An 11,856-nucleotide genomic window follows, 5' to 3' on the forward strand; every position below is an offset into this window, starting at 1 on the left:
TTCTAGTTCCATCCATTTGCCTGCAAAACTCAGGATGTTCTTGTTCTTAATAGCTGAGTAGTATTCCATTGTGTAAATGAATCACAGTTTCTGTACCCATTCTTCTGTCATGGGACATCTAGGTTGCCTCCAGCTTCTGGCTATCACAAATAAGGCTGCTATGAACATAGTGAAACACATGCCCCTGTGGCATGATAGGGCATTTTTTGGGTTTATTCACAGGTAGATCTATTTCCAATTTTCTGAGGAACCTCCAGATTGATTTCCAGAGTGGTTTACCAGTTTGCAATCCCACCAGCAATGGAGGAGTGTTCCTCTATCTCCATATCCTCTCCAACATGTGTTGTCACCTGAGGTTTTGATTTTAGCCATTCTGATTGGTGTAAGGTGGAATCTCAGGGTCATTTTGATTTTTTTTTTTTCTGATCACTAAGGCTTTGAACATTTTTTAGGTGCTTCTCAGTCATTCGAGGTTCATCAGTTGTGAATTCTTGGTTTAGTTCTATACACCATTTTTGATTGGGTTGTTCGGATTTTTGGTGGTTAGCTTCTTGGGTTCTTTATATATTTTGGATATTAGTCCTCTATCAGATGCGGGGTTAGTAAAGATTTTTTTCCCCCAATCTGTAGGTTGCCAATTTGTCTTATTGTCTATGTCCTTTGCCTTACAGAAGCTTTCCAGTTTCATGAGGTCCCATTTATCAATTCTTGATCTTAGGGCGTGAGCTATTGGAGTTCTGTTTAGGAAATTCCCCCCATGGCAATGAGTTCAAGGTTCTTTCCCACTTTCTATTCTGTTAGATTCAGTGTATCTGGTTTTATGTGGAGGTCCTTGATTCACTTGGACTTGAGCTTTGTACAAGGTGACAGATATGGGTCTATGTTCATCCTTCTACATACAGGCAGCCAGTTAGACCAGCACCATTTACTGAAGATGCTTTCTTTTTTCCAGTGTATATTTTTGGCTTCTTTGTCAAAGACCAAGTGACCATAAGTGTGTAGTTTTCTTGTTTGTTTGTTTTGGTTTTTTTGTTTTTTTTTTTTATTTTTGATCAGGGTTTCTCTGTATAGCCCTAGCTGTCCTAGAACTCACTCTGTAGACCAGGCTGGCCTCGAACTCAGAAATCCACCTGCCTCTGCCCCCCAAGTGCTGGGATTAAAGGCGTGCGCCACCACTGCCCGGCTAAGTGTGTAGTTTTATTTCTGGGTCTTCAATTGTTTTCCATTGATCAACATGTCTGTCTCTGTACCAATACTATGCGGTTTTCATCACTATTGCTCTACATTAAAGCTTGAGATCAGGGACGGTGATTCTACAGATGTTCTTTTATTGTTAAGAATTGTTTTTGCTGTTCTGGGTTTTTTTGCCTTTCCAGATGAATTTGAGAATTGCTCTTTCTATGTCTTTGAAGAATTATGTTGAGATTTTGATGGGGATTGCATTGAATCTATAGATTGCCTTTGGTAGGATGGCCATTTTTACTATGTTAATTCTGCCAATCCATGAGTATGGGAGATCTCTCCAATTTCTGTGATCTACGATTTCTTACTTGAGAGATTTGAAGTTATTGTCATATAGGTCTTTCACCTGTTTGGTTAGCATTACCACAAGATATTTTATATTATTTGTGGCTATTGTAAAGGGAGTGGTTTCCCTAATTTCTTCCTCAGCCTGTTTGTCCTTTGTATAAAGGAAGGCTACTGATTTATTTGAGTTAATTTTATATCCAGCCACTTTGCTGAAGTTATTTATCAACTGAAAAGGTTCTCTGGTAGAATTTTTGGGGTTGCTTATATATACTATCATATCATCTACAAATAGTAATACCTTTATTTCTACTTTATGGATTTATATTACCTTGATCTCTTTTTGTTGTCTTATTGTTCTAGCTAACACTTCGAGGAATATATTAAATAGATATGGGGAGAGTGGGCATCCTTATCTTGTCCCCGATTTCAGTGGAATTGCTTCAAGTATGTCTCCATTTAATTTGATATTGACTGTTGGTTTGCAGTAAATTGCTTTTATTATGTTTAGGTATGGGCCGTGAACTCCTGATCTCTCCAATACTTTTAACATAAAGGGGTGTTGTATTTTGTCAAATGCTTTTTCTGCATCTAAGGAGGTGATCACGTGATTTTTTTATTTGAATTTGTTTATATAGAGGATTACGTTAATAGATTTTTATATAGTAAACCAACCTTACATCCTTAGGGTGAAGCCTACTTGCTCATGGTGAATGATGGTTTTAATGTGTTCTTGGATTCTGTTTGCAAGAATTTTAGTGAGTATTTTTGCATCGATATTCATAAGCAAGATTAGTCTGAAGTTTTCTTTTTTGGATGGGTCCTTGTGTGGTTTAGGTATCAGAGTAATTGTGGTTTCATAGAACGAGTTAGGTAGTGTTTCTTCTGTTTCTATTTTATGGAATAGTTTGAGAAAAATTGATATCAGGTCTTCTTTGGAGGTCTGGTAGAATTCTACACTAAATCCATCTGGCCCCTAGCCTTTTATTTAGCTGGGAGGTTTTTAATGACTTCATCTGTTTCCTGTGTGACATGGGCCTGTTTAGATAGTTTTCCTGCTCTTGATTTAAGTTTGATATGTGGCATCTATCTAGAAAACCATCCATTTCATCTACATTTTCCAGTTTTGTTGAGTTTAGACTTTTATAGTAGGATCTGATGATTTTATGGAGTTTTCATAGGAGCCAACCAACTAGGGGTCAACTGCTCTGAGTGCAGTGGGTCCTCTAGGATGGATTGGGATGTGGAGTCTTCACAGGAGCAGACCCACTAGGTGTCTAGGACATGGCTTGTATATATATTATAAAGTGACAGGGGCTGTGATCAAGATTGGACTCCTCTACCTGTCTTGAGTCAGAGGTGAATGACATCATCCAGATTTCCCAGAGTCTTAGCATCTGCAGCCTTTATGCATCATTTCTTTAAAGAACACTTTAACAAAATTGTTATACATGTTTATACACATCCTTTATTGCTCCTGGAAACCTTACACTGTAACATTGCTTAAGGCTAGACAACTAGGTAATTGTGGTATTTCCAAATCCAACACTTCTTCCCACTCAGAGTGTCCAGAAGTCCGGAACATGTTGGGTATTCAGGATCCAAGTGTGGCTGGAAAGATTGCTGGAGAAAGAAAGATCGAAGGCCTTCTCTGAGGATCTTAGTGTTATAGCTCTTTTAGACGAAGACCTTCTTTGATGGTCTCCAATGAAATGGCTCTCTTAGATGATCTTGCTTGTACACCTATTTTTATTGGAGTGGGCTTATACTCATAGATGAACCATGGGTATATATGTACCTTGGAGAGTGGAATGGAGTTCTTCTTAGGGTAAAGTTTCATTGGCTAGAGGTTAAAGCATTGGGAATACTTTGTTTGCTTGGAGAGACATTCCAGGCATCCCAGGTAACTTGTTGGGCAGGTTCTTATGGGAGCAGAGAAAGAAGAAGTTGAACTTGTGGGTTTGTCAAGAACTACCCAACCTTTCATATGTACTGGGTATGGGAGATCAGGTTCTCCAGACAAGGTTAGAGGAGAGGAAGCCCTGCTGGTAAAAGGAGTCCACCATTTTGCACAGAGCTCAGAGGAGCTATCCGATCATGGTTTACTTCAACCTTAATTAGCAGGGTTTCCCCACATATAGTCAGTGTATGAAGCTCCTGTGGAAATTATGAATAATTGGTAGCAAGTAAACATTTTCTTGCCTTTTTACTGAAATGGAAACATGCCCTCTGTTTATGAAGATAGCAGCTCTCCTGTTCTTATACAACTAATGAGTCTTCCATCCTTTCCCAGTTTCTTGTACTTAAAGATGCTTTAAAGCATAAAAAGGAGAAGGGAAAAGTTCTCATAATAATATAATATTCTTCTAATAATATGGTCTCATCCATAAGGTACACCATAAGGAGGATATAAAAGGTTTAGGATTTTACTAGGTTTTCTGTCACTGGGATTCTGATCATCTCAAATGATCTGTAAATAATTACTGCAATAATTCAGGGCAGGGAGTTTACAAGAGTAAGCATCAGAGAATCTTACCTAGTCATGGGCCAGAGGAGGTTTTTCTGGCAGTTAGGCACATGCTGACATCTGTAGAAGTTGTAAACAAAGGACAGACTGGTCACAAAGAATAAAAACTGGAAATCATGAAACATCAACAGGCTTGTGGGAAGCTCTGGTTGAAAAGGAAATTACTAAGGGTAAAAAAGAGGTGGATTCTACCTTCTCTTAGAACATTGACTAAGTGAGTTTGAGAGGTAAGAGAAGGTTGTATTTTGCAGCATCTATTCCACATTTTCTGATATTTTCCCCTGTAAAATAGCATTATATATTGAGTTCTAGGCCCTAGAAATATTTACTTTTAACTCATATAAAATGACTGACCTTTTCTACAATATTTTAATCATTTCTTTGAGGATTTCATAGCATGTATTTTGAACATATTCTTCCCACCTTCCATATGCGTAGGCAAATTCACTCAGGTGGTAACATGCAAATATGGCTGCTTCCTTCCCCATGTGATTGAGATAGGCTAGGCTTGAACTGGGACTAGGTAACAACAGAGTTTTGATTTTGGAGTTCTGCTTTGAAATGACAAGTGCAGATATTGTCTGGTCAATGGAAGTCTCAGGAAACTGGTAGGAAAAACAGTGTGCCAGTCATTGACACTCAGGTGACAGGTGTCGCGTCAGTACACGACCGAAGTGAATAGCTCTGACTTTTATTGCAATTACATTGCTTGGGATTAAAGGGAAATTTTAGAATTGGGTGGTCTTCAATGGATGCCTCCTCTTCTGGGTGACTATTTCAGCTAAGTCTGAGTGGTCCTCGAGCAGGAGTCCAACCAGAATGCCCTGGGACTCAATTCTCAGTCATGACACTGCACGTCACTCTAGGACTTCCTTCTGATCCTCAGGCTAACCAGTGACCTGAGATCATTGAGAGACACCTAGCATGATGTACACTTAGCATGATGGCACATCTGTAGAATAAGATACCATGATATTCAGGCATTGACATTCAAATCTCATACTTAATAATGATAGATTTGATGTTGGAAATATGTAAAGTCCTAAGAGGTTGGCATTTTTTTCAGTATGAAAGACCAATACGCGGTTTAACCAGGGCAATGAAGACTAAATTTAAACAGATGGAAGGAGTCCATTTCCCAGGTCCACACACCATCAGAAAACTCACCCTTTTCACGATAGGGAAAATCCAAATTGCTTCTTAGTGTTCCCTCTGACTTCAGTGAAGATATCTTGCACTCAATAAATCCTTGCCTAGTCCATCCAAAATTATTTTCTTCTCAAGGCAATTCTAAATAAACATATTAAAATATTTTCCTGCATTTTGGAGCTAATTATACTTTCATGAATACATCATTTCAAAACAAACACTTGAGCTGCTTTGAATAATGTTATTAATAGCTTATTTGTCTGACAAGTTTCCCTTCATTAGTGCTCTGTGTTTAAAAATAATAAAATGAGAACAGGTTTAGGCCAATCCTGAAATATTGGTTGGATGTGGTAATTCATTGGTGGGAAATGGGAACCCCTTAGAGGATCTAACTATAAGCAATTTGAGCTAAACATTTACTTTATGACTTTTTCTACTACTGAAGGGACGGTAGGTCTGGGAAGCTCTGGTGGAAGCATAGTAGACAAGAAACTGCAGGTAGGCAGACGGATGTTCACAGAGAACCAACACTATTCTCTCAAAAGCAGCCCTGGCTGGACACTGACTTAGTCTGAAGATAGCTTTGGGAGATGCAGGTCAATTGATACTTTCCCAAATAGGGAATGAATTCAATAGAATGCATATTGGAAGAATCCTAAAAGAGGTCATGCTCCTTCAAACTCATATATATATATATATATATATATATATATATATATATACACATATATATATGTACATATATATATGTATATGTACATATATATATATGTGTATATATATACATACACATACATATTATATATACATATATATGTATGTATATATGTGTATATATATATATATATATATATATACACATATATATATGTAAACTTGGCCATAAAGAATAGAGGAAAGCAGACTCCCAGAAGACTAAAGCATTAAACAGATATGTTCAATTATGTCTAGGAAACAATCCATGAACCAGGGACTATAGGCCAACTAGGACTGGGTATGAGAATCTCTCAATCAATCTCTCTCTTTCTACTTTTTGTTTTTGTTTTTTCTTTTAGCTGTGTAAGATTTATCCTTTCTTTAAAAAATGTTATTATATTTTAATTTACTTTTACTTAGTTGTTTATGTCTATGTGTGGCCACATCTCATGCACATCATCACAGGTATACAGGTGTCATGGGACAACTTGTGAGAGTCAGTGTTCCCTTTCGCCAAGTATGCCACGGGTACAGATCCCAGCTGAGTTATCTAGCTGGTAGTTAGCTCTACCTACTGTAGTAACCCACTGGTGAGAACCTCTTCATCTGTCTTCCTCCTTTCTGCCTACTCATAAACCTACTAGTTAAATATCTTTTCATCTACCAGTATTCACCCTGGATGGGACCATTTTATCTAATACTGGTACCTGTGATGGTTTTTGGTCTTTGCTATACATAGATGGTGGGAACAGTACTAAAGAATACATGTCATATCCCACGCAACTGAAGAGACAAGTACAGTTTTGAATCCCCTTCTTCACAGACCAACAAGGATTCCTATTCCTCTGCTTCTCAGGCATCTCCACCTTTTCATTGTCCCTCTATCTCTTCCCATGAATTAATTGTCACTATGTTGGTTCAGTTATTTCTCTCATTAGTAATTTTGTTTTAAATAATTGACTCCACAAACATAACATTTAGCTTTACCTGTCTCCACGTACACCATTGTTCCTCTGGTCTCAACCCTTTCTACTTAATACCTTTGTTCCCATGAAATACATAACAAACAAACGAAAACTCAGGATGAGGAAACTATAAATATTTTTTTCTTTTAAGTGCAATTTGTGAATCACATATGACATTGGCCAGCCCATCTTCTTGTCTTTCTATTCAGTCCTTATTAAAGATAACATCTATGACAACAGCATGAGGCAAGGAAAGGACCACATGGCCACACAGGAAGATGAGGGGTGGGGTCAAAGCCAGGTTCATTATCAGGCCACATCCGTCTTGGGACCAGTCAGGGTTGTAGCAGACCTACATTAATTCTTTCTGTGGTTTTGCTCCCAATGTCCCTGTACCATAGTTCCAAAAGTTTACCACTCCCTGTCATTGCTGTACAAAGACTAACATGGGGCTGGAGAGATGGCTCAGCCCTTAATAGCCAGGCTCACAACCAGAAATACAATAGATCAAATTACTAACAAAGGAGCACTTAGGGGCCCATCGCAGTCAGATTCAAGCACAGCTGGATGAGAGGAGGGAAAATTTAGCTGGTTATTCAGGGTTTGTCTTTACTTCAAAAGAAAAGCATAACATGTTTTAGCAAAAGAAATGTTCATATTTTATCCTTGTTCCTAGACGCAGGAATGGGGCCTCTGGGATGCTGGTGATAAACTTTCTGTAAGAGCAAAGGGGGTAGACAGAAAGTCAAGCTGTTGGGAGATGCAAGAAGGAGAGAAAAGAGTACAGAGTAAACATAGACATGAACTGTGAAGAGGGACTCTTGAACATTGACAAAGATGAAGAGATTAAGCCTGCATTTTCACTTCAAAAGAGAGTGCACTTCGCAGAGCTGTGCTTCCAAAAATTATGTGGCCTATGCTGATGTACATAAAAGGCAGCAAACATTTTTATCAGAAGAATCCTGAAATCACCTTCCAGATACCAAACATGCATATATATGCATGTATATATAATTAATATTATATATACTATATTAATATTAATTATATATACATGCATATATATATTTAATTTCCAGCATGCATAGGTGTCATAAACATACATAAAGACACGTAAGAGGCTCTGTGTAACTCAGAAGAGCACCACTGAAATATATATGTGGCAACTTGTAAGCTTAGCCTTCACTTTTAATTTGTGAAAATTATAATGCTATTTTTAGAGCCATAATTGAGTAATCCTCAATAAGATGAGTGTTTAAAATATGAATTCATTATCAGTTCTGATTAAAAGATACTATTCAGAAGATTTCAATGTACAGATAAACACTCTTTATAAGCAATATATATTTTTATAAATAAATAAAAAATCTCCATTAAAAAGCAATATATATTTTTAACATATTGCATAAATGTACTTTATATTACTGTCACAATCTAAAATATAATTAAATAGTTCTATGCTAATGGTATGTGTATATGTTATCTATCTTGGTATTAATATTATATTCAAATTATAAAGTCTGATGTTGCTCCTTTTTCCAGATCATTAGGTAACTCATGTATTACTGTATAATGACTTTTATGTGTATGCAAATCTCTTGCTAAATATATACATGTATCCTTTCTTCCTTTCTCTCTTCTATTTTCTGATCTGCTCCCACTGGTGACTCTATACTTTGACTCCAGACTGGCAATACGAGGGTAAGGTGACTAAAATAACCCACAGCACCTCAGGGGCATCTCTTCTTTGTCCATTTTTGCTCTATTGTTTTTACAGCATGATTAAAATTCTATTCACTCTCTTTAATCATCCCCTTTATCACAATTAATTTCCAATTATGTTTGTTTCTGTTGTGGAGCATTCTCGTCATTTATCCTGTTAATCATCACCCTATGTTATTTCTCTGCATTAAATTACCATTCCATTATTTCTGTCCAGAAGGACTGCTGTCCGGCCATCTTTGCTGGTTTCACAGTAAGGTGTGAACAGTGCTTAGCTGTAGAACCATGGAATCTGCGTGGGCCTTAGAAAATGTTTTCTTTTCATAGTAAAACACTTAAAATGTTGTATATTAATTTGATTGTAAGTTTTTAGTATCAATGTGTATATATACATATATATTAGTGATTTTAATTTTGTGTAATTTCTCTTTCACTTGTTAATTATAACCTTTAATTATCTTTTCTCTAGATTGCAAACTAGCTAGGGGAGGACCACCAGCTACCATCGTGGCCATTGATGAAGAGAGTCGGAACGGTAAGTTTGTTCTGTAGTTCCCAGTACTTTCTATAATAAGAATTTGTTTTTGTTTTAGCATTTGCTTTGGTATGATCAGAGACTACATAAAAGCTTTTTCAAAATCTATCAATGATTCATCTTTCATTTTCTGCCCAAGGCTTTATAATATATCACACCTAGAAATGCTTCAGTTGGGTTATGTCACAAAAGACTCTTTCAGTAAATAGAAGTCTTTAGTTCTGTCTGAGTAGTGAATAATCTAAGTTATCCCAAACATGAGTCATATAGGCATTGGGATGTTTCTGTAAGTAGGTAGAGTTTAGAGTCACACATGGAATCATCTAAGTGAAGTGGCAACGTGCTCTTCTGAGGAAGGGATCATACTGTGAGCCCTGTCTGGACTCTGGTAAGGATTAAGGCTTAAAACTGATGAGATACGGTGGTTGAGCATTGCTAACAGAAAGTCTTCGTGGAACTGAAAGGGAGCACACGGCAAAAGCTGACAGCAGGGAAGAAGCCTGAACATTCAAACCATTCCCCCATCTGTGGTAATTAGAAGTGTTACCTCGCCATACTTAATTGTGTGTGTGTGTGTGTGTGTGTGTGTGTTCTCAAAATAAAAAAAAGATGAAATTTTGTTCCAGAACTTTCTCTCCATGTGCTTGAACTTTAACATAGTCATAAAATCCCCTCCTCTACTAGGACATATGGAGATGGGGACATTTGGGGCCATCCTATGCAAGAGTGTTCTGGGCATTTTCACCACGGCACATCTACATGAGTTTCTTGGCTTGTTGCTTGTGTACTTCCGGTAATAAAGGAATTCTCTTCTGGAATTCTACTTAGACCTTCTTTGAGAATGATAACAAGCATTTATAATGATAGAACATTGTAACTCTAACCTGCAATTAATCATAGGATTAAATTTACACACCGGAGAAATGACTGTCATGTTCGATTTTCATCCATGGTCTTTCTACATAGCCAAAGTGTTTGTATTGTTGCTAGCCTCCATTAAAAAAAAATGTTCAGCATAAACACGATTTTTTAAAATATTAGGTAATTATGGAAATGTATTTTGGTTATTTAGAAATTAATTTCATCTATAATGAAAGCATATGGAGTGAGTAATTATGACCAGATTGAACAAATTGGAACTAAATTATAATTATAGACAAAGGAGAAAATACATTTTTAAAGTGCAATCATAGGAAAAGACTCTTTTTCACAGGTAGATTTCTGCTTTACTTATGATTAACTATTTCTATTCAGAACAGACCTGCATTCCTTTAAGATGCAGTTTGACTTTTTTTAAGCAGTACCGTCAAGCCCACGAGCATGCCAGAATGTCTGTGTGTGTGTGCCCTTTCCATACATTTAGCCAATTGCTTTGGACTTAAAACCGAGCTGAAATAAGATAGTTGCTTCTCCTACAGGAAGTTGTATTAGCGTGTGACTCAGCAGAGCTTAGAAATCAGGCCACAGCACGGCTGCGTGTCTCCTTTAGAGACCACCTAGCCCTGCTTTTCTAAAGAGTGCAGGAAAAGACTGCCAAGGCTGCTCTGGCACATGAAGAGGGTGTAACTCTGCCGTTTGATGCAACTCGAAGATGTTGTGCTTCTTTTTTGACATATTTTACAAAAGCTGCCAACTCCTCAGAATGCTGTCAAAGCTGTTTGAGCATCAACACAGAGTATAAATATCAACCTACGGTAAATGTTTTCCTCTTCTTTCCTTTTACGTGAAATGTCTAAGACTATAGCGATCTAGCAAATCTCTGCCACATACGATAATGTGCGTAATTGTCCTAGACATAAGAATCTCAGGAAACAGCTCAGGACAATGGCATTGATAATCTAAGAAACCTAGAAAAGTTCCCACTCAGCCAGGTATTTTCAATCCTGGTATTAAAACCATGTGTTAATTTTCCCTTTTCTGCCTATTTTCAGTGGTGAAAATAAAGTAATAAAATCCCGCTTTTTAAGGATCCAGTAGGTAGAAAGATGTATGCAAATATATTAGAGAGACCTTAATAAATAATGAGGTTCTCACTTGAGCCCAGCCTGAGTCATGGCCCCTTCAATGAGTTAAAGCTAGACCAGTGTAGTGAAATAGTGATAGATATACAATTTGTTGTGTCTGTATTTCTCTTCCCATCCCCCTCTCTCCTCTCCATTATCATATTTCTGCAATAATGCATTTATTTTAAATAAAGTATCTCTGTTACTTATATATTTTATACATTTTAATAAGATAGACTACTTAGATAATAAGCTGTTGAAAACATGTAATGCTCTGTTGGGAATAAAACAGAGCATGCATTTACTATTCGTACCTTTGGAAGGATTGTTCTGTTCTGGTGAAGCCTGTATTCTGCTAACTTGGCAGGCGCATTTGCCACATTGCTCTGCAAAATTACTGTCAGTCAGATAAAGTCAATTATCTCTCTCTTTGATTATACTGACACAAGATTCCAAAATAATTCTTGGACAAAGACTAGTTAGCATTGAAATTGGAATAAGTAACAGGAAATTGCAAATACTTAAAAACTAGAATTTTCTACAACAGATTATGCAATTAGAGACAAAATAATTGTAATGATAGAAGGAACCAAAATTTTGTCCAGTAAGGAGGGTGTGGCAACACACCCTTCCAGTCCCACCACTACTGAGCCATAGTCAGGTGAGGCTTTGTAAGTTCACGGATAACCTTAGCCACACAGCAAGTGTCAGGCCAGCCTGAACTTTGTCTTA

The 11,856-nt window shown here is 37.1% G+C and overlaps 1 protein-coding gene across 19 annotated transcripts in view; it reads left to right on the forward strand.

Moving 5' to 3' along the window:
- The window catches only part of Pcdh15 (protocadherin related 15), a 1,206,525-nt gene that overhangs the window by 638,210 nt on the left and 556,459 nt on the right, over positions 1 to 11,856 (forward strand). For 17 of the 19 annotated variants that reach the window (XR_004112186.1, XM_031346915.1, XM_031346916.1 and 14 more), the window contains 2 exons: positions 8,551 to 8,565; positions 9,056 to 9,121. Coding sequence is in view for 18 of the 19 variants with exons in the window: in XM_031346915.1 (XP_031202775.1) it covers positions 8,551 to 8,565; positions 9,056 to 9,121 (81 nt within the window). In the remaining variant the exon portion in view is untranslated. The remainder of the gene's footprint in view (positions 1 to 8,550; positions 8,566 to 9,055; positions 9,122 to 11,856) is intronic. The other 2 variants (XM_031346905.1, XM_031346906.1) reach the window with 1 other exon arrangement.

The sequence above is a fragment of the Mastomys coucha genome, unplaced genomic scaffold (genome assembly GCF_008632895.1).
Source record: "Mastomys coucha isolate ucsf_1 unplaced genomic scaffold, UCSF_Mcou_1 pScaffold3, whole genome shotgun sequence".
In the NCBI taxonomy this organism is placed as follows: Eukaryota; Metazoa; Chordata; class Mammalia; order Rodentia; family Muridae; genus Mastomys; species Mastomys coucha.